General features: G+C 45.7%; 1 protein-coding gene across 1 annotated transcript in view; it reads right to left on the bottom strand.

Moving 5' to 3' along the window:
* LOC148436263 (unconventional myosin-Vb-like) overlaps window positions 1-26,536 on the bottom strand; it is a gene marked incomplete at its 3' end in the record, with an annotated part of 109,843 nt that overhangs the window by 13,549 nt on the left and 69,758 nt on the right. Inside the window, exon 2 of the mRNA XM_088465105.1 lies at window positions 3,444-3,554. Coding sequence (XP_088321231.1) covers window positions 3,444-3,554 — 111 coding nt within the window. The remainder of the gene's footprint in view (window positions 1-3,443; window positions 3,555-26,536) is intronic.

Here is a 26,536-nt window from a genome sequence, read left to right on the forward strand (position 1 = left end):
CCTGGGGTGGTTTGGCTGGGATTATTTGGGGGTGTCCCACGCCCCAGACATGAACCCCCATAGTGTTAGGGACTTACCCGATGAGGTTACCTTGACGCTGGTGAGTAAGCTCACAATTTTGTCCAAATTTATGCCAAAACCTCGCATATTATGTGTAATTATTAATGGTCTCTCCTTTTTTTTCCGTAAGGGCAGTGCCAGAAGCATTTACTGAATTTTATAGGGAATAATGGAGAGGACATATGCTGGATACATTTAACAGGGCTTTCAGAAATTGTATTAATGAGGGTCAGTGTCCCTTCTACATCTGTGTAACCGCAGGAGCCGTCTTTTCACTAGAGGTATTAGAAATGACTCAAATTAAAAGTGAACATTGATTAAACCACAGGTTCTCAAACTCGGTCCTCAGGACCCCAAACAGAGCATGTCTTCAAGGTCTCCTCACAGCATCAAAAAAGTGAAATAATTAGCTCCACCTGTGGATCTTTTCAAATGTGTCAGTGAGTAATGACTACACCTGTGCACCTGCTGTGTGACCTGCAAAACGTGACCTGTGTGGGGTTCTGAGGACCGAGTTTGAGAACCTCTGGATTAAACCAACCATCAGAGTACATTAAGTATGATTCATTGTCAAAAAGGGGTTATCTAACAATATTAAATCTTTAAGCAAATTCCTTAAGACCATATCCAACATCAACCCATCCCAATTCCCCTCCTTTGCACTATTTAACCAAGAGTGTCCTGTTTTTTTTTTTGTTTTGTTTTTTAGAGGGTCTTGTCTCCCTCGTTGATTCTCTCTCTTATCTTTCTGGAGAAATGAGCATGGAAGTCTCCTCTGATAATGACCCATCTAGAGCACCCAACGAGGAACCAGTGAGAGCACTGAGGCAATACAAATAAACTGCAACAAACTTAGTAGATTAATCTACTTATGAATGTAGTTGGTAAGATCCAAAGTGCAGTCCTCCTCAATTACAATCCAACAGGGGTCCAAGATCATTGTATGCGGTAAATGTAGGATAACTGTATCGCTTGTCGAGGTCATGGGAGAATACACTTTTAAACTTATCCAGGACGATTTTCAAAACAGGCTCCTATGACTGAGCTAGTTTTAATTTCCTTCAGTACAGTATACGCATACTAACGAATGCTAGTGAATGTTATTTCCAACTTTGAAAATGCACAGAAAGTTGTCCTTTCTTTTACATTGCTTTTTTTAATTTTTTTTTACCTTAAGTCTTAAATCTTCATTCCTGACAACCACACCTGAAAGGAAGCAGAGAGAGCTGCAGGAAAGCATCGGACTATGGAACGGGGGATTAATCCAGTGTTGTATCTGAACAAACAGGTTTTCCAAGTCTTCCAGCTTAAAGTCATAGTCACATTCTTTCCCAAGTCTTTAACTGTGTCAGTTAGCATATATATCATCATGTAGCACTTCAGAACCACGTCATCGCTTGTGTAGTCAACTTGGCTGTTGTAGGTTCTTCAAGCAAGACTCAAACTCACAAAAGGAAAGATTGCCAGGCCATTGAGATGTATATATTTTACCGACAGATGCACTAACAGCTTCCTCTGGTACTTGCTCAATGTTTGTGCATGATGCTATATTGGTTAATGACAGCACTTGAAAAAAAAACTCTTCCAGATTGAGACTGTGATGAGCAATTGAAGGCCGCAGACCTAGGGGCATCCGTCCAGGGCCGCAGCCAAAATGGTCGCTTGAAAATTAATCATTTTAGGATAAATCGGTTGAGGGCAAGGGGCTAGCCTATTTTTTTTCCTTTACTAGCGATTCTACCTACATCTACACTTTTGCAAGGTTCGGACACCCTTTTATACAAAAATAAATCAATGATAAATAGTATTTGAAATAAATATGTGAGGTAAATTAAAAGTGAATGTCATGAAAAGACCATATACAAACAACAGCACCGCTCTTCATAATTATTGGAACTGTGCACAAGATCCCCATGTTCCCAGGAGATAATCGGTAATAACAGAGAAACTTCTATTTAGTGTCCTGTCAATTAATTAGGAGTAGATCTTGAGAACACAGATTGATCAGCTCACAGATAGACAATTTCCCAGTTTACCTGTGCACTTAATGTTGGCATTTCACAAGATGCATTATCCTGAATAAAAGTCTAGAAGTATAAGCGTCACTGTTATTACTTTGTACAACCAATCCCATCTATCATTCCTGTATATTATAATTTGGTGTCGCACCACCTGGATCACTTAGAAGTTAGAACACATTATTAATGAGTTGCACCCTCTTTTTTTTGTAGCACTTTAATGGATACTTCCCCAAGATTTCAATGACCTTACATTACTGACATGTCATCTCAGTATAAGGGGTAAATTTACTAAGATGGGAGTTCTATTGAGAAGCGATGTTGCCCATAGCAACCAATCAGATTCTACTTCTCATTTATCTAGCACCTTCTAGAAGATAATACCTTGAATCTGATTGGTTGCTATGGGCAACATCACTTCTTAATAGAACTCCCATCTTAGTAAATTTACTCCTAAGCATTTATTCTCTGGACACCTGAGGTTTGTGATATCACTCTTAATGGTGACTATAATGAGACCCTAATGGTGCATACACACGGTCAGATTTTTCCTTCAGATATGAACGATAACGATTTAAAAATCGTTCAGTCGTTCATATCTGGAGGAAAATCGTTCATATCTGACATGCCTGAACGATGGACGATCAACGATGCACGTTCCCGATGGTCAGATAACGATTTCTGACATCTGATGTGTTTGCAGTCAGACTTGGACGATTCCATTCATTTTAATGCAGTCAAAAATCGTTCAAAACTTTGGTAAAATCGTTCAAATCGTTTAATCGTTCAATCATTCATCTGACAAATCTGACAAGTCTGACAAATCTGACCGTGTGTATGCTCCATAAGGACCTGTGAAACTGAGGGATGGGCATGATATGGTCAGGTGTAACCCCCCTTCCTCCAAGTTATAAACTGGTAGATGATAGAACAGATCATTTTAGAAATCACTGAATAAAGGTCAACTCCCCTTAAAAAACAAAACGCCTGATTGCTGATGACTCCGTCACCACTGCCAAGGGATTTCATAGAGGAGTATCTCCGTGCTGTGGAATGCAGATTATAATGGTCTATCCACAGTTCACTGAACTGGAGCCACTTCTAGAGAGTAACTGACGCATTCCACATTATGGAGATACCCAGTCTTTGAATATCCTCCCCTGATAAGGGATGTAGGAACAGCAATGGTGAATGTAGTGTTTAGTAGACGTTAGCAGTCATCCGATAAATAGAAAAAGTCTGAATCTTTGAAGAGGTCACAGTTGGGATCATTTGAGAATATTTCAGATCCCCCCCCAAAAAAAAAAAAACAATGTTCTTTTTCTCTGCCACGATGTCCGCATTATTTTACAACAATTTACTTACCGATTCATCTTCGAGTTTTAGATGCAGACTTTTATCCCCTTCTTTGTAATCCTTGATAATTTCTGCTGATCTCCAAACTTCATCTTGGTCAGGGATCCAGACCCGGGTATACTAGAAAACATCAACCGAAAACATGAATATCAAGCTTTCATTCTTGCTGCAAATATGACAAATAGATACAAAACGTAAAAATAAATAAGTAAAAAGGTAGCAAATGCAGGAAGATACAATGTCAATTTATTTAGATACACTGCATTATTGGCGGCTGGATGGATGATTTATTGATTGCTTTTCTAGTTCTCATTATCACAACCTATAATAATAGCTTCCACATATATAATTAGATATTTGTAAATCATTGTAATTTGTATGATCTTCACTTCATCCACATCCAAGGGCCAAATTCAGTTCGCTGTGGTTATTGGAAAATTGACCGCATCTTAGCTTAACACTGTTACCACGCAGTAAGTAAACCCACTCAATTACAAAACGCTTATCCTGGGGGTCGTGCATTAATTCTGCTTGGTGCAGCCGCATTAATAATGGGGAAAAGTGGGAAAAAACATTGGATGACAGTATAAAAGGTTGTTAGTGGCCAAAAACAAAGTATTTGGAGTAATGGTTGATTTATGCATATGTTACTATCAGTGGAAGTTCTTATTTTTCAGCATCTTATGCCTGTAAAGTCATTTTAAGCTACTTAGGAAAAAAAGAAAATTCAATAATACATGTAACTCCCAGCTGCAAGCTTAAAAACACCTTTACCATCAATTACCATTATTTTACTTTTTGCCAAATGTCAACCCAAAAATTAATATGTTGCTATTGGCCAAACTATTCTATTTTAAAAATTATGTCATCATTGGGAGCCTGAGGCGCCTCAGAAGTTCCGAACCAAGGGTCTGATTCAGACCCGCTCGCATGCAAAAAGGGGCCGGCCATGTAAAATCCCTGATCGCAATGCAAGGCTCAAGGACGCCCTTTTTGTCTTTGCGAGCGTCGACGAAGCGATCGCAAACTAGCTTAATACCGCCCCCTCTACTCTCGCAGAACACGTCATCTCCAGGAAGTGTATAAGAACATCGAGAACCATCGGAAGCCCTCGCAAGGCTTAAGGTAGCCCTAGGCGCCCGCAAGTTCTGCGAGTACTCCAGTCAAAAATCAAGCTAGGTGACGTGTACAATGACGTGTCTTTGTAATTATGGACGGCCATTAAGTGCCGTTTTGACTCCCCCCATTTACAAGTACCTTCCCCTGTTACCACCCACAAACGGCACATTCTGTCACTCAAATCTCAGAATTCACTTCCTGCTCGCAGTCCGTTCGAGCGATCGAAGAGTGATCGCAAAGATACGGCCGCACATGCGCAAAATGGACCCGACGCATGCGAGGTAGCAAAACATCGACAGCGTACGAGCGAACGGATGCTTACGTCCGGGTCTGAATCAGTCCCCAAGTCTCAACATTTTTACCTTAAAATAGGGATTTGCCCCTACTTTCACCTGCTCAGGGGCTGCAAACAAAAACCTGCATTAAATCCCACTGAGAAGTGAGTTAAAAAAGAAAGTAAAGGCCCCCATACATCAGCAATTGCAAATTGCACGATTGCTGCAATCAATCGATTGTGTATAAAAATCTTTCCCTTTTTCAATCGATTGTGGCAATTCTGCAATCGATTGAAAAAGGGAAAGATTTTTATACACAATCGATTGCAAATTGCACGATTGCTGTAATCAATTGCTAATGTATGGGGGCCTTCAGTTGCGGCTGCTCGCGGTAATGGTTAATGTGGCTTCAGCCCTAAGTGTTAAGTTACAGCAAACTGTCAAGTGCTGCATCAACACGGCTGAAAGGCACGTCAGGAAAGGTCATCAACAAATCACTATAACAAATGCAGGAAATAAAATTGTGGCAGGTTTACCAGATGTCGTTGGTTGCATTTCTGTAACCTCCCATGTGCTAGATACGCGATGAAGGATAGGGGCTCTCGGAACAAGTGCACATGTGCAGAGCTAAAAAGCAGCAAAGTCCATTAGCAAAATGGGCTTGTGAGTAATTCTGCGTCAGCCTCTTGATTGGTTGCTATGGGTAACATCACTGCTTCCCCATGCACCGTATTCATACACGCTCAGGCACAGTATGTCTGTAGTATTCGGCCCAGGAGTCTCTACTGTGTCGCTTTACAAATTCAGGAGCCCTCATCATTGAGCCGCTCGAGCGTCACAAGTCCAGGTGCCATAGGATTACAGTGATTGGGATTGGTGAATTGTGACACGTATATAATGCTTACTTTTAGACAAGAACACAAATTACAGCCTCCCTTTCCCATTCATTATCAGTATATGATCTCTGCCTGTGCACAATGTATCTCTCCTCATTTCCGTGCCGAGAACAATTAATTCTGGGCTCGATTCAGAGATGTACGCAATGCTGTTGTTTATGATTTGAGCGATTATTTGTAAACTGCGCATGCGTCAAGGTACATTACCGTAGTCGTACGCAGCGCGTGACAGTCAGTGAGCATTTGGAGGAGGTAACGGGGAGTGTCGGCAAAGAAAGCAGGATTATCACGACCGTTTCGCTGGCATGTCATAGGCTCACTCAAATGCGATAATCGAATAATCTGCGGCTGATGCTGCATCTTTGTACGCAGATGCTTGTTTTTTGCAAAGCCTACGGTGGGCGGCTCAATGCATCTCCCGGTTCCTGCCGCATTTGCATAATTTAGCATAACATCTGCATACACATTGGCAGCAGCGGTGGCGTTAGCTTAGAACTCTCAATCAGGCCCTCGGTAGTGTCTGCCACTTATCTGAGAGATGATAATATGGTCCCAGTGATACGTTACAAACAAATGACAAGAAATAGGTGTTTTCCAAGAACTTGCAGAATAATAATAAAATTTAAAAAAAAACGATTTAAGTAAATATTTCTATTTCCACCCAGTAATTTGTAAAATAAATAAAAAAAGGAAGAATATACAATATTAAAGCTGTCTATCGGATAATGTATGGACTCATTCAAAGAGACGTGGCCTTTTGTTCCAAATTCTAAACAAAGCGACTTCTGAGAACTCCTTGACGCACAGCCTACTCCATTACACATACCATGGCCTTTTCTTCTTTGTGAGTGAAAGTGGATTTCGATGTACAGCAAGGATGTAATGGGATACAATGTATCCGGTCATTGCCAGTGGCATCAAGGAATCTCAGATCTTTGTTACACCCCGGCTACAAAAAGCCCCGATACTTGTAAAGAGGACGCGTAGTATGCACACCGTGTAGTATACTAGCCAGGAAATGCTGTAACACTGCAATACGTTCAGGAAACATTCACTCTGAACACCAAACAATTTCAGTCAATTAAGTTTGATAACATGACCTAATGATGGACCAGTGCGGTTGAACAGGAGCGCCACCCAATATAGGGCGCACCCCTCCCATCGGCCTCCTAGCACTGATTGGATGCCGCACGCATGCCCACGGCATCCATTCAGCTACGCAGGGACCGCCGCGCTCTGCTTAGCAAAGCAGAGTTGCGGATGTGGGGGTCCCCAACCTCCTGACCGCCTGCGGGACACATTGTGCCACAGGCAGTCGGGAGGTTGAGGTGCCCATTGCCGCAGTTATGCTTTGCTAAGCACGGTGTCCATTCAGTGCAGGGAGACGGCTGGGGGCAGCCCAGCTGCTGACTGATGCGAAACAGAAGGCGTGCCATACGGGCAAGCCCCTAAGTAATGTCATCTAGGGGGTGTGGATGAGGCATGGAGAGTAACGGGTGCCGTCCTGTTCTTGCACAGGGCGCGGCTCCTCCTTGAGCCGGCCCTGATTTACAGATCACTATCGGGGTGACTAGTGCACAATACAACCCATGAGTTCTGGTGGCTAGTATACATTACAGACAGGGCTGGATTAACAATATGTGGAGCTGCAGCTCCCAGCCTCCCATGAAAACAGGCCCACAGGATCCCCTGCAGAGCACAGTGACAGTGTTGACAAGAACAGGTTTTCATGTCACCACCAACAGCCCAGCACATTATCCTCCTAACCGGCCACAGCATCGTCCACATGCCCCTCTTCCCCCCGAATCGATCACCGAGGCCACCCAAAGCTCCACCCCTACTTGCAGCAAACTCCGCTTCCTGGTTGCCCTAAGCTTCGCCCCTGGTCTTCCGAAGCTGTGTTCCCAGTGTGGAGCCCCCTTGTCACTCTAAGCTCCGCCTCTTATCACGGTTAGCCCCATCCCTGGCCATATGTCACTGTGTCACCAGTGTGCTAGTCTCTGTGGTCTCGCTAAGCTCTGTCCCTGGTCACCTGGCAAAAAATGTGCCACTATTGTGGGAGTCCCCTGGTCCACTGGCAAAACCCTCCTGACAGCCATCTGGGAGCAGCAGTACCTGGCTACCCTGGACCTTGGACCAAGTACAGCATTGTAACTCTGCAACCCAGGAGGGGTGAGTGGTATATTTTTCCCTACTTGGTTGTATTCCTAGTAGTTGTCTGCAATGCAGGCAGCATATTGTGAGGCCTGATTCAGAGATGTACAGAATCCCGCTGGTTTATGTACATCTCGGATGTTTGTGGGTCTGCGCAAGTGCAGAACGAGTCCTGCGTGATCACTCGCAGTCGTCCCCCCACAGTCGCAGCATGATTGACATGCTGTGGCATTTGGGGTACTGAGTGGGGGTGGCAACCTGGACCGTTCTACAAAACAGGGGCATGTCGTCTCATTTTGTAGGTCTGCTGATGCCAGGCTCTGTGTCCAAGAACGCAGAAGTCCTGGCCCCGGCAGAGGAGTTCTAGTGGCCAGTCTAAGTAAGCTTTGGCTTACTCATATGGCCGATGTATGCAACCATTGCGACCAATGATCACGATGGTGATCCGATGCTGCGTATTCGGATACAGCACCCTTCCTGCTATATTACAATATTTGAACATCACTGCTGCATCCAAAGACGCAACAGGAATGCTCACTGCTTACATCTCTGAATCCGGCCCTCCGGTCACTATAGCATAGAGATACAGTACACCGCACTTTACATATACTGTACATTTGGGACCTGTGAGAAGCGTATAATTCACCAATAGGATGCTACAGGAGCTTCTAAACACTGTCTCACCCCATTGAGTGTGTGGACTTTTCCCTTTTTTAACTATATTTTTAAAAAATTTTATTTGATTATTTTTTATGAATGTTATATATCATTGTGTCGTAAGTGTGTAATTTGTATACCAGTATTAGGCCATCCGAAACATACATTTCTATTTTTTATTTCCCTTTAAGATCTACAATTACTTCTATGGGTCATATTTACTAATTATCAGGTTTCAGACCCAATAACTTATCATCACTATTTGCGGTAATAAGAAATTAACTTTCCCCCAAATGTACAAAAAAAAATCACAAGCAGGGGACAGGGGCTCCAAAAAGGGGCTCGACCCTGCGATGTGTAAAGAAGGGAAATGATCACACAAAAATAATTATTTCCCTTCTATATCCGGGGCCGTCCTGCGCATGCACTGTCAGCAGACCACGCATGTGCGGAGGCCATTTCCAAGGTGGCCTCTCCCTGTAATTTTTGGCCATAGGATACTATAGGATAAAGCCATCTGGAGATGCCGTTATCCTATCGGGGCAAGCTCCAGAATGTGAAAGGTAAATCGGACAGCTTCACAGCCACATAGAAACAGATCGGGCCTGCAACTGCTGTCGGAATTGGAAGGACCGCAGCAGATATTGAAGATACCTGCTGCGTCCCCTCCTTCATACATTCAAGGGATCCTTAATATTTGTGGGTAGCTCAAAAAAAACTGGTGTTTTCAAGGAATATTCTCCAAATATTATTTGATAAATAAGCCCCTACATCCTTTAATGAACTACTCATAATTTACCTATGCAGTGCCCCCAGTAGTGGTCCCCCCTATGTAGTTTAAGTTTAGAGCATATCCCTCTAAAATTCTACTTTATTAGCAGAAGTAGTTCTGGTTATGTGCTAGGAACAAGGGCTCAATTCAGACCCACTCGCTAGATGTGTTCGCACGCAGTGAAAGTAAGCAAATCCGCGATAGCACGGCAAGGCATTAGTACGCCCATTATGTCTTGGCCTGCGATCGCGCTGTGTATGCAGACGCCCACCAGCCTGTCTTAACACGCCCACTTTCCCACGTCATCTCCAGGATGTGTATGCAACCATCGATAACATCGAGTACCATCGGAAGCGATCGCCGCACTTGTGGTTGCCCATACCCTACCGTAAGCACTGCAAGTGCTTCAGTATATAAAACAACCATGTGACGTGTACTATGACGCTGCGTCTTAATTATGCACGTCTCTGAAATTGCGTTAAGACGCTCAGGCCCGCCTGCATTCACACCACCACTCCCCCGTTTCCATCGACCATCCCGTCACCGCCCACAAACGGTTTCTCCTGTCACTCATTCTAGCAAGCCGTCTATGGGCAGTGAGCGAACGCTTCCTGATCGCATGGACTAGTTCACGCACTGCAATGCATACGCAATCGCAGATTGCAAACATCATCTGGCTGCGTGCGAACGCAGCCTAGCGAGCGGGTCTGAATCAGGCCCTTAGATTACTCTACAATGCTGACGTTTGTATTCAAGCAAACCAAAGGCGACTACTATCCAATGGGTGGAGGGCAGAGGGTGGGGGTGCCAAGCTGAGACTTTGCCTCGGGTGACAGAAAGCCTAGCTTCATCCATGTTTGCATGTTTGTGTATATGTAATATATATATTTCAGTTCCAGGCCCTTGTGGACATTCATTTGGCACTGATTACAGACTTCCCTGGTGACAAGTGTACAATACAACTCATGAGTTCTGGTGGCTAGTAGACATTACAGGCCAGTGGCGTAACTAGGGCATTTGGAGGCCAGGGGCGTGGCTACTGGAAAATGGGGGAGTGTCAAATAGGCACCACCGTTTCTCGTCACTCTGGGAACTTTCCTTTCCATTCCATATGCACCTTAATGCCCCCAGTAGTAGTGCCCCTCTTGCAATGCCCACTGTAGTAGTGCCCCTTATGTAATGTCCCCAGTAGCAGTGCCCCCTGAAACAGTGCACCCTTATACAGTGCCCCCAGTAGTACCACATATACAGTGCCCCTTATACAGTGCCACTAGTAGTTATCACCCTATGCAGTGCCCCCAGTAGTGCCCCCTATACGGTGTCCCCAGTAGTGGTCCCCCCTATACAGTGCCCCTTATACAGTACTCCTAGTGGTCCCCCTTATATAGTGCCCCCAGTAGTGGTCCCCCCATGCAGTGCCCCTTATACAGTGCCCCCAGTAGTGGTCCCCCTATGCAGTGCTCCCAGTAGTGCCCCTTACACAGTGCCCCCAATAGTGGTCCCCCCTATGCAGTGCTCCCAGTAGTGCCCCTTATACAGTGCCCCCAATAGTGGTCCCCCCTATGCAGTGCTCCCAGTAGTGCCCCCAGAAGTGGTCCCCCTATACAGTGCCCCCAGTAGTGGTCCCCCCTATACAATGCCCCTTATACAGTGCTCCCAGTAGTGGTTCCCCCTATACAATGCCCCTTATACAGTGCTCCCAGTAGTGGTTCCCCTTATACAGTGCCCCCAGTAGTGGTCCCCCCCTATGCAGTGCCAACAGTAGTGGTCCTCCCTATGCAGTGCTTCCAGGAGTGGCCCTTATATAGGGCCCCCAGAAGTGGTCCCCCCTATACCGTGCTCCCAGTAGTGGTCCCCCTTATACAGTGCCCCCAGTAGTGGTCCCCCCTATAAGTGCCCCTTATTCAGTGCTCCCAGTAGTGGCCCCCCTTATACAGTGCCCCCAGTAGTGGTCCTCCCTATGCAGTGCTTCCAGTAGTGCCCCCAGAAGTGGTCCCCCCTATACCGTGCCCCTTATACAGTGGTCCCGGTAGTGGCCCCCCTTATACAGTGCCCCCAGTAGTGGTCCTCCCTATGCAGTGCCCCTTATACAGTGCCCCCCAGAAGTGCTCTGCCTATGCAGTGCCCCTTATAAAATGCCCCCAGTAGTAGTCCCCCCTATGCAGTGCTCCCAGCAGTGCCCCTTATATATTGCCCCCAGTAGTGGTCCCCCCTATACAGTGGTAACCCTATGCAGTGCCAGAGCCCCTTACATATAGGACAAAGACACACACACACATACAAAAAAACACTTACCTGAATTGCCACTCCTGCGCCCACCGCTGCCCACTCCTCTGTCCTCCCAGCCGCTCTGCACTATGGGAGAGACGACATGACGTTTCTCCCATCACCTACGGCGGGAGCTGGAAGGTGGAGCTCATGAGTGAGCTCCAGACCGGCTCCGGTAGTGGGCACAACAGCCGATGAAAGTCAGACTCTCATTGGCTGCCAAAACAAACACACCACCGCTGGGTAGTACGAGTACTACCCAGCGCCGGTGTTTGTTACTGTGTAGTTCGGACCTCAGTGTCCTGGACCGAGGCTGGCGCCCAGGTCACGTGCCCTGCTCGACCCCCCTAGATACGCCACTGTTACAGACTTCACTGGTGGCTAGTGTGCAATACAACTCACATATTCTGGCAGCAAGCATACATTATAGACTTCCCTGGTGGCTAGTGAGCAAACAACCCACGAGTTCTGACTGTTGAATAATACAACCCAAGAGTTCTGACTGTACACTAGCCAGCAGACCTCCCTGGTGGATAGTGTACAATCCAGATTCATTTTCTGGAGGCTATTTAACAATATAGCCTTCCTAGTAGCTAGCATACAATACTATGGAGTCTATTTACTAAGCAGTGTTAGGAGACAGAGTGAAAAGTGATAAGGTGCCAGCCAATCAGCTCCCAACTGTCATCTCACAGGCTGTGTTTGAAAAATGACAGTTGGGAGATGATTGGCTGGCACCTTATCACTTTTCACTCTGTCTCCTAACACTGCTTAGTAAATAGACCCCTATGCCTTTAAATGCAAAATAAAAATGTGGGTTCAATACCCAGGGGACAACCAAACAGTGTTGCCTCGAATGACAATGAAAAGATAACTCTGCCTGGCAGATATAAAGTTCATGGTGAAAAACCCAGAAGACAAACAAAAAAGGTAAAACATTGCATTTAGTAAATGGAATGGAAATGGTGGAAAATTCCTTTATGTTGAGACATATTTTCAATGCTGAAGTCCTTCAAGTACTGTAGAAAGAAGTGTCTAGGAGACAGCATGGATCAGTGCATTTATCAATTAATGATCTGCAGAAACCAGCAGGTATGGGTCTCTTATTTCACAAATAGAGAGCAATTCATACAGAAGGTCAAATGTTATTAACCTCTAAATCTATACGACACCAACCAGCCAATTCCGCTGTCAAAACAACATGCACAGAAATAAAAGTAACTTGAATATTATACAAAGTTAATAAAAGGAATGGGGCGGTTAGCTATCCCAAAGGATGACATAAAACAGGTTGGCTAGTGAGTTGCAGAGGAAGAGAGATAGAGCTAATAAACAGCGTGAAGTCCTGAGGAAGCCGCATTAATAATGTACATTGTATCCAGCTGCTGGCATCCAACCTGGCACTTTCAGGAAACTCAATGCGCTTGTAACAAAATAAATACATAATCCGCAGCGGACCTACACACTGGGCTATGGCAGTAAGGAGCCCCCGCCATAGGCTGCTATCACACATTTACTAGACATCACTTCCTAGGTCACTGTAAGGATTCATATATTCAATAAATTGATTTTAAATAATCGTTCCTTTAATCTTTACTGATGGCTATCCCCCTCACTTGTGATACGTACGGTACATTATCATAATGTGCTCTATAATGTGACTGTAATGTGCTTTACTGCCACAATACAGCATATTAGAACATGCACTCTGTTAAAGCGTAAGGGAGGGTGCGGGAAACTGAAAATGGGTGATTCTGTGAGCATTTCACAGCCAGGGCTTGTGAGATGTATCACCTTGGATTATTGTTGGACATGGTGTCTGTTTTCAGGACATACGTGCTAAAGTATGGTGAAAATACTGGTCATTACTCTGGGGGGTCCGCTCATTACATACAGAACAGTACCCCCCCATAAGCTATAAGCCAGCATAAACTGAAAAACATTCCATAAAACTCATGAGAATCTTATTAAAATACCTATCGCTTCCCTCCAATCTGCATGAGTGGGTAAATTTGCCACCCCAAGCTCCCCTCTAGCCATGTACTAGGGCCACGTGTGTACCATGCCTGACAACTGCGCAATTCAGGAGAAACCCTGTGAGCGCTTCAGTTTCCCTTGTTCTCCAGGTTCATATGCTCCATTACCTTTTGTCCAATCAGATTCCAGCTAACAATTTTTGGAGAAGCTTCCTAAAGCAACCAATCAGCTTCTAGCTATTGGCAACTTCTCCACTTGTCCTTTTTAGAAGAGAGAGCGTTGATAATTTAAATACTATGGGGGAGAATGATCAAACCTTTTAATAAGGAGAAGTGGATGTGTTCCTTATAGCAACCAATCAGATTCTAGTAATTTATTTAGCATATTTTTATAAAATATCTATAATCCGACTGGTTGCTATGGGCAATACCTCCACCTTCCATCTTTAGAAGGTTTGACTTTGACAAATGTCCACCTATGTGAACCAATACAGCAGTCTCAAATGAGCATAAGGTTAGGTCTAGAGTGGGGTGCTGCAAGGTACCTCTGACGTCACACCCACGTGACCCGCGACCAAAGGGGGAGGGGAAAGGATCCGAACGGGGGACCAAAAGTGTCCCCCTCATGGGCTCGCTTCGCTCGCCACAAAAATATATTCCCAGCTATGCCCACGTGGATGGTAACAATGGAGCAGTCCGGCCCTTCTGCAGAGGTCACGTGGCTGCGACGTCAGAGAGGTCCCTTCTCCAACTAGGATCTAGCAGCAACCATGAGCATAATCAGGAAGGGGGTGGAATTGGACACCACCCCCTGCGTTCTCCTCCCATCATCTCTCCCCAGCTCTTCCTCTCTGGCTCTGCCAGTGCCTCTTCTCTGAGGCAGTCCTAATGTTCTTGCCGCCAGCACCAGGGTCTTGCATCAGCATCTCGTGACCATCCCTGATGCACCGAAAACCCAGGGAGGAGAGGAAGAGCTGCCCTCAACACGCTGCGGTTCTAGCATGGACAAAGTATTCAGGAGAGCAGACATGATCTGGGGAGAATTACTTCAGGGTGGCATGACTAGTGACAATCTATATGTAGCCCCCTGATATACATGGTCTACCTCTCCCTGCCACCCATTGCCTCCCCCAGTCACCCACTGCCCCCACAGTCACTCTCTGCCCCCCACTGCCTCCTCAGTCACCCTATCCCCCTGTCTCCCCCAGGCACCCACCATCTCCCTCGTCACCCTCTGACTCTCCCTGCCACCCACTGCTTCCCCCAGTCACCCACTGCCCCCAACGCCTCCATAGTCACTCACCATCTCCCTAGTCACCATCTGCCTCTACCTGCCACCCACTGCTTCCCCAAGTCACCCACTGCCTCCCAGTCAACCACTGCCCCCCACTGCCTCCACAGTCACCCTCTGCCCCCCACCGCCTCCACAGTTACCCTCTGCCTCCACAGTCACCCAATCCCCCTCTGCCTCCGGCTACCTCCCCCAATCAAGCATCATCTCCCTAGTCACCCTCTGCCACACCCAAAATCTTTACAGGGGGGTATAAACTTAACATTCGTAGGAATGCATAAAAAAAAAGCACATGTGGTGTGTAAGAAATGAAGTGATCACATTAGCGGTCACTTCAGTTCTCGTTTTGTGCTGCCGCAGTGCTACTATGCATATGTGGTCTGCTGACCGCGCATGTGTGGCGCCCATTCTGCGGTAACTTGCTGGGGTGCTGTAATAATTTTTACTGTCAGACGGGACCCAGGGCAAAAAAGTATTGAGAACCCCTGCGGCAGAGTTTCAAAACACCTGATAACACCACATACCAGGTTTGTCACAAGTCCTGTAAGAAAAAGACGACATTCTGACACATTGACAAATAAAATGACCACAATACTATGGACACACAGCTGCTCCAAGCTCCTGTAATTCCACATGTAACACTAACTGCAGGGAACAGTCGCACTGTAATTACACTTTTCACACTACCAGGGAATTATCTGCTGTTACTAAGTGCTTTATTTAGCGGCTATGTCATGGATATGCAAACAAACAACAACCAATTAGTGTGGGATTACATGTGCCGCTACCTACACACTCATTACAGGAGCCAATAAAAGGACACACATCAGCACCCTCTATTTATGAGTGGGGTGCTCCCTTGCCAATGGTGGAAGAATTCTGCACAGGAAATGTAATCCCAGCGAACACAGATACAGTAGCTCAACGTCATGCATCTGGCAATCACTGGCAACAATATATTGTGCTATATTCAGCCTTTCCACGCAGAACAAGATAATATAGGAAGGATTCAGCACTCACAGGATATGGGTAGAGATATAAAAGTACTAGAATTTTCAATAAAAGCCCCACCCCAAACTTAAAATATAGCCTAGAGTTGAAGCTCTAGATAAAGATAATACAGTTACGCCTATTGGTGGTACGTTTCCCCCGATTTACTGGTTCCCTCTGAATTTATCTAGTGGCAAAAAGCTTATTCTTTTGCAGTTTCTGTTTAAAACAAAGCCATCGGTGGTACCAGCACTCCCAGTAGACAGCTTTTAAAAATAATAGTGCAACTACATTTGCACTACAATAAGTGTCGATACAGATTGTTAGCTGATAACAATAGGACAATGATAATTATTACATTTTTATACATTTTTACGTTTTGGGTGATTTCCATGTAAATTTAATTCAATCAGCATTTTGACACATCAGGGGAGAGGCACGCAAGTGACATAACTTCTTTAAAAATAAACAAAAAAAACATTCAACTACCTAAGGAAGTCCATTAACTATTTGTTTACTAAATATAGGCGTACAGCTCACCAGGAACAAGTGACATCATTAACTGTACAACCTATAGGCTAACCAGGATCCAGAGACATCATGGGTTTCCAGATAGCTGTAACCCCGTGACATCACTAATAGCACAGCCTGCTTATCAGCTCATCAGAAACCAGTGATATCACTAAAAGGAAAGCTTTTGTAATAATCTTCCAAAGAATTTGCCCATTGTAAAACCCTTCTTTAAAATTGCATCATTTTGTAAGGAGTCAGTTCAAATTTTATCTACATTCTCCTAATGCTTTTGGATATAGGGAGAGAGAACGTCTTTGGCAAATGAACACAATCTCACTGACAAAACAGTACAGATGGTGTAATGGTTAGCGTTACTGCCTCACAGCAATGAGGTCATGGGTTCAATTCCCACCATGGCCCTAACTGTGTGGAGTTTGTATATTCTCCCTGTGCTTGCGTGGGTTTCCTCCGGGTTCTCCGGTTTCCTCCCACACTCCAAAAATATACTGGTAGGCTAATTGGTTCCCCACAAAAATTAACCCTAGTGTGTGTGCGGATGTGGTAGGGAATATAGATTGTAAGCTCCACTGGGGCAGGGACTGATGTGAATGGCCAAATACTCTCTCTGTAAAGCGCTGCGGAATATGTGTGCGCTGTATAAATAACTGATAATAATAATACATTCCGAAGGTCCATTTTCTGCTTTCACAGTTAGCCCTAAAGACTGCATGCTAATAAAGGACTATACTAGTTCCCTTTTGGTCACTGTTAATGAATATTACCGTAAATTAAACATCTCATAAAAGTGCTGTGATCGCCTTACGAGTCTTGTCATCTGAACTCTATCTTTACAATGGAAGTTAAGCTGTTTGCAGTGAAAGTATCTGTGATAGACGAGGAGCGTTAATGAGGTGTAATTAGATCTCCTTTTACAGCTTGAATTAAAATGAACAATTATTATTTTTCTGTGATTTTTCAGGCTGGCTGTGAGGGTAATGGAGGCAGACTGAAGGCAAAGTATGAGCTAGTCCAGGAAACTGACACTTTCACTTACTCTTTGAACAGCACAGAAATAATATGGTTTGGTTAATTGCTTGCCTTCCCCCTAACAGCGCACAGACAGAGAACCTGAAAAGTGTACTAGAAAAAAATAGAAGAAAAAGTCAAACTGAGCATTGGGTTAGTAGTAAATACAATTACAATAGATACAATAAAAAAAGGACGCCATCAGTCAAACATTTCCAGGGAAAAAAACCTTAAGACATGGGATCAAAGGAAATTAGTGACAGTTAGCAGTGAAACTTTTCTTATGTCATCTAAGTGAGTTATACCACTTTACACCTAAATTCCGGGTCTGACCCGGATTTGGAACAGTGATCCAATCCGGATCAGACCTGGAATTTAGCCGTCGCCAACCCAGGATATTCCCGAGTCAGCGCCGTTTACACTGTAGCCGGGTCTGCAGAGACCCGGCTTTTCCGGCGTTGAAGTGAACGCTTGGAGATAACATCAGCTCCAAGCGCCACTGAAGCCGGACCAATCAGCCGGCATGAGGAGCGCTCCAGGTCAGCGTTACCCGGATCGCGCCGTTCACACTGCAGGCTTTCACGGGTTACTCCCGTGTTAAACCCTGCTAGTTACCTGGGTTGGATTGCGTGTCACTCGGCCCGGGAATCCAACCCTGTCCCCTTTTACACCAAGGAGCTACCTGGGTTAACCCTGCAATAACCCGGGTTTTAGCTCCGGTGTAAAAGGGGTATAAGACACAAATTACAGACATGGAAAACTTAACACAGTTGGGACTGAATTACTGTACAATTTCCTTAGTTACTTAAGAACTTGCATTTAATATTATTTATGGCTAAACACAATGAAATTCATCTGAAATCTCCCTTTCCCTGCCATTGCAGGGCACTCTCACTCGTCCCCCGCCCAGGCAGGGCACTCTCCACTGTCCCCACCTCGGCAGGGCACTCTCCCCAGACCCCACCCCAGCTGTGCACTCTGCCCAGTTCCCACCTCTGCTGTACATTCTCCCCAGTCTCCGCCCCTGCTGTGCACTCTCCCCGGTCCCCACCCCTGCTGTGCACTCTCCCCAGTTCCCGCCTCTGCTGTACACTCTCCCCAGTCTCCGCCCCTGCTGTGCACTCTCCCCGGTCCCCACCCCTGCTGTACACTCTCCCAACCCAAGTTCCCAGACTGTTCTAGTATCACTGTAGAGTCTCAGGTCGCTCAGAGGGGGATGTATTGCTATGCAGGGGAAACAATCTGTTCAGGGGTGAAACACTGCATCACCTGCCTCCTAGTTCAGGGCCACGTTCTGCTTTTAGAAGAGCAGAACAAAATCCTTTTCTGAACATATGTAGGTCTGGAACATTTGCACAGAATCCTGTACTATGGACCCCTTCTTCCTTCCAGACCTTGTAACACGATGTCCATTGTTGTTTATGATGCTAGGTAGGTGTGTGTGTATTCTGGTTTAGATCACTGATTACTCATCTGTAGCAAAGAGCTTGCACTTAACTACTGTATGATGCAAGAGTAACATAACCAGCAACTGCTGGGCTATACATTGGTATAATTTACCCCAACTTAATGCATCTCGTCAAGCACCTGCCACAGATTTGAATATTAATTTAAAATACTGGTTGCAATTCCAGGTTATTACTGCAGATAGGGTCCCAGACTATAACAAAAAAGGGTATGTGGTATAGGGTTTCCATTATTCTGGGAGTTTCTTAGCTGATGCTTCTCCGGGTTACAGAAAATTACATTGAACAAGAGAACAGCGACCGGTGGAAATGACATTTGCGCTGCCGATAGCTGCACTCCTCGCTTCACCTGAAATTAGGTTTTTAATAGGAGCCATTTGAAAAGAACAGAACACTGCTCTTCAATACAGAACACTAACATTACATGTTTTACAGAACGCTAAAAGCTGTTACATAATGGGTTGCAGGAAAAAAAACAACATTTAATTCAAATGGATTTAATGTGCTCTGCCTGAGACCAAGCATAATATGATTAACAATCTCATGGCGGTGACTATCTTATGTGAATAAATGAACCAAACTTGAAGAACTTCACGTTTACCTGAAATCATTTTTCATTAATGAATATGGCAAGTGCTTATAACAAGCTATTTCTCAGAATACCCACTTAGTAAAAGTCTTGAGTTTGCAAATTTGGACAAGTACAATTCTCCACGTCCTAATCTTATTTCATGTAACGCTGTCATTCTATAATAAATATAATGTGTAGCACAACAAATGCAGCAGATAAACCCATGGGGGGTTCTGAAGTAGAACTGTTACGTTCCATAATGATCTATGTTCTAAATATTCTTGTAGTATAAGGAAAGCTGAAGAGTAGGCAACGTTTGGCTCTCCAGTTGTTGTGAAACTACAAAACCCAGCATGCTTTACTGGCTGATCGGTGCCCGGATATGCTGGGACTTGTAGTTTCACAACAGCTGGCAAGCTATAGGTTGTCCAGGCCTGCTGTAGAACAAGGGTAGGCAACGTCTGACACTCCAGCTGGTCTGGAACTACACATCCCAGCACGCCCTGACACTTTTTAGTAAGCCCTAACAGCAAAACTGAGACAGGTAATGCTGGGATGTTAGTTGCATAGCGGCTGGGGGAGGGGGGACCACACCTTGCCTAACCCTGCTGTAGAAAATGTGTGACTCTATAGGTTCTAGACACTGATTCTAGTTGCAGCACTGATTAGAATAGTTTATACTCAAGAGCATCAGTTACACAGCACTGTACAGTTCCAGTCCAAAGAAAACACATTGTCAGAAGCCAATTAACCTACCAGTATGTTTTTGAAGTGTTGAAGGAAACCAGCGCATCTGGCAAAAGCCCAGAAAAACACTGGGAGAACATAAAAACTCCACACAGAAAGGTCCCTGGTCTGAAACTAACCCATGACCAAAGCACTGAGGCAGCAATGCCACTTACTTCCATGGAGCCCTTAATGTATCACTTATACCCCAAAACTGGAAGCACCACATATGAACCATTGAGGTATGATACATTGTTCGGTGTTGACCGGACATGGCATCGCAGGTATGTTATTTCTATCTCTCTGCTCCATTACAGAGAGCGGAACCTTCTTCCACATCTTTAAGACATATTCCTATTGGGATCCAGGTGAAGGAGCCAGGACTGCAGTCATGTGAGCTGCTGTGAAATCACTGCCCATACCCCTGTATATCAATCAACCAAACAGCTTTCACTCAAGCTCTCCTGTCTTAGATAGAGAAGCACCTCCCTCTTAGAATGATGATCTGTTGCAAAAAGAAGGCACTGCAGAGGCACGACACCAAGACTTACATCATCACAGCCCCACCCTCACTGTATGATGGCGTAATTTGCGTCCTCCAGGATGACACAAAATTTGTTATCACAGCTCTGTCCTGCCCACTTTAGAAGGAAAATGAGTGATCTGGGAAGGTGGGCCTACTCCCTGACACTCAGCAAGGATGATTTAATTAGCCCTCTAGTTAGTTCATGTATATTATTCAGCTCAGTAATACATGGCATATGTATAGGCACCCTGGAGTCCATACATGCCTACCCTCCCGGTTTTCGCGGGAGGCTCCCGATTTTTCGGGTAACCCCCCGCAACCCCGGAACGGTAGGCATTTCTCCCACATTCTGCCCAATTCCTAGTGAAGTGGGCAGAATGAGGAGAATACCCGCTGCGATCGCGGGTCTCCGTGTAGAGGGCTGGGCTTAAAACATGACTCTACATGAATCACATCATTTGGCCCCGCCCCTATGCAAATTATAGCCAATCGCGACAATTTTGCCACGAGGGGGCGGGGCTTAATGACGCTAATCGTCAGGCCCCGCCCCCCATTGCCTCCCTCCTGCTTCTCTTACCCGGGCTTCTCCCGGGAAGAGATCTTTAAAGGTAGGCAACTCTGCCCTGGACATTGATGATTTTGAACACGCATAGTACATGTATATGTTCAACTGTCAAATCCCGTTTGTCACAGAGTTCTAGCCTCAATATTATTTCTTCTATTTTACCAATAAGACAAAAACTATCCATAAAGGTTAAGCTACCCATATTGTTGCCTGTTAACACCACACACATGATTTTACAATTAAACCATACTTGACTAACTCTCCCTGAAGGGTATATTACTAAAGTGTGAGTTTTTAGAAGTGGAGATGTTGACCATAGCAACGAATCAGATTCCACTTAATATTTATCTATCACCTTCTAGAAGATAATAGCTAGAATCTGATTGGTTGCTATGGGCAACATTTCCACTTCTAAAAACTCACACTTCAGTAAATATACCCCTGAATGTCAGGAGAAGTCCCTGAAATAGTGCAGAGCTCTCCGATTCCCTGAAGAGTCTATCAATCTCCCTGATGCCAAGGTGGGTGTGAGCAACACAGTGATGACATTACTCTCCGCCCACCACGGAACAAACACCAGGGGAGACGAATACGGAAGATGTGTGCTACAGGGAAATGGCCGCCACTCTCCAGTACACGGATGCCTACAAGAGTGGCTGTGTGCCCAAGGATGTGTGATGAATTACAGGCACCTGGTGGATTGGAGAGTGTCAAAGGGGGTCATTTAGGTGTCTATTCATGTACATTGGTGGTAGTGATAGATTTTTTTTATCGTTACTTTTCGTCCACTTAGTATGTGTTATGGCTGCCTGTTTAGCAGCTATTCATGTACTGCAGGCAGTTTTGCATGGTGTGTTGCCATATTGTGGCTTGATGCGATCTTCAATCATTTTTGGTTTCGTTTCCCTTAGTGTAGTATTGCAGTTTTTGTGATTATCTGCACATGCGCCTACATGCTCTTAATTTCAGTTTACTTTCCCCGTTTGCGCATGTGTGGGCGTCCCTTCCGAGGAGTTACTGGGCAATCCTTCATATCAAAACAGTACGTTAACAAGCCCACTGACAAACACAAGCGCTGAATAGATACAGCCGGCTAGCAAGCCGCAGTGGTGGCAATGCCAAAAAAAACTAAAGCAAAGCCCTTTACCGCAAAACAGGGCTTTTCTCTGATCATGAAAAAGACCCCTTAATGTCACGACCAGAGCTGTTATACCTGGCGAATTGCAGTCTCTACCTGTGCGGGTGATGTCGCGCAGTCCTACCGGTGGGGGGTGCTGGAATTTGGAGGTTGGCACGAGGTGCGCGTGGATGTCCTAAGGGTACAGTCCATGTGGTGACAGGTGAGACTGGCAGTGCTACGGCGCTGGGGATTGCTGGGAGCCGCCATCTTGGTTTTGGTCATGTGACCTGAATGGGCCAATCAGGTTAGAGCATTTTGTGTGAATTCTCAGCAGCCTATCATGCACATTCCCATGGTACTCAAGGGTGTTCAGCACGCCCTCCAGTTGCCAGAGCAACGTGTACACAGCGCAACCTGTGAGTGAGTTCTCTGTGCTCCTTAGCTCTGTGTGATTATTGCAGTCCCAGCAGTGCTCCGTTTCCTGCTCTGTCTACACCTCAGGCTGTTCCCGGATACCCACATCTACCCGGCTATATACCATTACTCACCCCACTGTTTGTGAATCCACCAGCTCTCTGGATTCAGAGCCCACTCCAGTACTACAGTCCTCCGTTCACCTCCATTGGACCTTTCGTTTCTCTGCCAGAACCCGTTCGCAGCTTCATTATTGGACTTTGTTTTTTCTGACAGACATTTGTTTTCAGCGTCACATCACTTGGACTTGTTTATTTTCTGCCAGTTTTATATATCTATTACCATTTCATGAATAATAATACTCCTATTAAACCTGCTGCATTCCAATACTACAAACCCGTTCCTGTTTCTTCTCCTGCATCCACCCCGAGTTCAAAAAATAATCCAGACCAGACACTTACATCTGAGATGTTAGAAAATAGCAGAGTACATTGCATTTGGGGCCTGATTCGCACGTAGCCTGCCGATGTTTGCAATCTGCGCATAAAAACATGCGATCGCCCTTTGTACACAGACGCCTTGCTTGATTGAGTGACAGGACGAGCAGTTTGTGGGTGGTAACAGGTTGGTCGATGAAAAGTGGTGGTGCGAACGCAGGCGTGTCTCTGCGTCTTAACGCCGTATTCAGAGGCGTGCATAATTAAGACGCAGCGTCAGAATACACATCACATGGCTGAATTACACACTGAAGCACTCGCAGTGCTTGCAGTAGGGTATGGCCGCCACAAGTGCTGCGTATGGATCCGATGTTACGTGATGTTACCGATTGTTGCATACACTTCCTGGAGATGACGTGTATTGCTAAGGGAAGTGGGCGTCTAAATACACACCATGATTGAAAGCCAAGACATAGTGGGCGTGCTAATGCCTTGCCATGCGATCGCGGGATTTACATACTTTGGCTGCGTGCGAGCACATCTAGCGAGCGGGTCTGATTTGGGCCCTTGGTGCAGAACTATGTAACTGCTTCCGGGCTCATTTTCAGCCGTGCGCATAGGTGTTGCTTTCGCAATCTCCCTGAAATGCTTTTTCAATATTAAAAAAGTATGAACTAAACTTCATATGTTCTAAAACCTTAATGAGGACAGTTGCTCAGAACACAATATCATGGGAAATCCATTAGTTGATAGAAGGTCTTTTTCCTCTAAGATTGAGGACCTGATTCAGACCTGCTCGCTCGCCCTGCAAAGACAGCCCAGAGGAATGAGTGACAGGAGAGGCCGTTTGTGGGAGGTAACAGGGGCAGGGCAGTAGTAAACGGGGGAGTGGAGTTGCGGACGCGGGCATTCCTAACGTTTTTAACCGCCGTTTCAGAGGCGTGCATAATTAACAGACAGCGTCATAGGACACGTCTCTTGCTAGAAATATACACTGAAGTGCTTGCAGTGCTTGTGGCAGGGTATAGCCAACCTCAAGCGCTGCGATCGCAACCGATGGTGCTCAATGTACCAATGGTTTCATGCACTTCCTGGAGATGACTTACGCCAGTGGGAGTCTTTAGACTGGCTGGTGGGCGTCTACAAACAAAAAGTGATCGCTCGCCAAAACAAAGTGGGAGTGCTTATGACTTCCCCTGCGAGCGGCTGCCTTGGTGTCACTTAGCCGAATTTCCATACGCTCGGAGCGAGCGATCGCATCTAGCGAGCGGGTCTGAATGAGCTCCTGAGGCCGAAAAAGTTTTAATAGCAATGAGTCTGAGATACAAAGAGAACATATGAATACTTTTTATTGTGAAATAAAACAATAACATACTGTTACCTCACAGTTATTGATGACAAGGTCTAGGGGTATATTTACTAAAGTGAGAGTTTCTAGAAATTGAGATGTTGCCCATAGCAACCAATCAGATTCTAGCTATTATATTCTAGAAGGTGCTAATTAAATGTTAAGTAGAATCAGATTGGTTGCTATGGGCAACATCTCCATTTCTGAAAACTCACGTTAGTAAATAAACCCCTTAGTGTTCTTACTATAGAATGCATTCTTGTTGAGCAAGTATAATAGTGATTGTTCTCTAATAGAAACTGGAAGACTTTTGTATACACGTCGGTGCACCTACTTGTATGGTTAGCGCATTTCAAGGTGGATGTCAAATTCTGTATCGGACAGAAAAATATGAGATATGGTAAGAACTTACCTTTGTTATCTCTATTTCTACGAAGTCCATAGGGTTCCACAGGATACCTTGGGGTATAGGTGATGACGTCAGGCATCGGGCACCATAGAGTTAAGTTTTCAGCCTCCCAGGATGCACTAGGGTCCCCCTCCTATACCCCTCCCCCGAGCCAAGGCATCTCAGTTACGTACCAAGCCATAGGCCGGAGGAGGAGAAGGAAGAGAGAGAAAAAAGATCTGGACACACACAAGAATCACATTCTCACCAGAGGGAGACGGAATAACCGGTGACCAGAGTAAACTCTATCTGCATCGTCATCACCTATACCCCAAGGTATCCTGTAGAACCCTATGGACTTCGTAGAAATAGAGATAACAAAGGTAAGTTCTTACCATATCTCATATTTTCTACATCAGGGTCCATAGGGTATCCACAGGATACCTTGGGGATGTCCCAAAGCAATATCCTTTAAGGGTGGGGACGCTCCTGTGCTGAAAGGAGAATCCGCCGCCCGAAGGAAGCATCCTGAGAGGCAAAGGTGTCAAACGCGTAATACCTCACAGGTATGGACCGAGGACCAAGTGGCAGCCTTGCAGATCTGGACTGCAGAGGCACCACGTCGAGCAGCCCACGAAGGACCCACAGACCTAGTGGAATGAGCCCTCACAGAGGAAGGAACCGGACGGCCTTCATGATGATAAGCTTCTGAAATGGCCATACGAATCCAGCCTGCCAAAGTCTGCTTTGAAACAGACCAACCCTTTTTACGGAAGCCATAGAGGACAAACAAGGCGTCCGACTTCCTAAACGAAGAAGTGCGGTCAACATAAATCCTTAAGGCCCGCACAACATCCAAAGTGGCCTCACCCACTGAAAGATCAGGTGAGTTAAAAGCCGGCACAACGATTTCCTCGTTGATGTGAAAACTGGAAACAACTTTAGGAAGGAAACCAGAACAAGTGCGCAGCACCGCCCTGTTCCCATGAAAAATCAGAAAAGGAGGTCTACAGGAGAGAGCCCCTAAATCAGAAACACGTCTGGCCGAAGCAATGGCCAGAAGGAAAATTGTTTTAGCTGTCAGCCATTTGAGGTCCACCGAGCCCAGTGGTTCAAACGGCGGTCCCTGGAGAGCCCTCAGGACCACAGCCAAATCCCAAGGCGTCACCGGTGGAACAAAAGGTGGCTGAATTCTGAGAACACCTTGCATAAAGGTTCGCACATCAGGGATTGCAGCAATCCTACGATGGAACCAGACGGACAGGGCAGACACCTGTACCTTCAGAGACGCAAGGCGAAGCCCATGGTCCAGTCCCGCCTGTAGGAAAGCTAACACTCTAGACAGACGGAACTCACAAGGAGCATAACCTCTCGGCCGACACCACTGGAAGAACGTATGCCACACACGATGGTATATCCTTGCAGAGGATGGTTTCCGAGCCCTTAGCATTGTTTGCACTACAGAGCTGGAAAAACCCCTGGACCTTAACATGGCCGTCTAAACAGCCACGCCGTCAAAGACAGCAGAGTCAGGTCCGGGTGAAGACAAGGACCCTGTGACAGGAGGTCAGGGCGTAACGGCAACCGCAGAGGAATGTCCACGG

The sequence above is a fragment of the Taudactylus pleione genome, unplaced genomic scaffold (assembly GCF_031769625.1).
Source record: "Taudactylus pleione unplaced genomic scaffold, aTauple2 ptg001846l, whole genome shotgun sequence".
Lineage (NCBI taxonomy): Eukaryota > Metazoa > Chordata > Amphibia > Anura > Myobatrachidae > Taudactylus > Taudactylus pleione.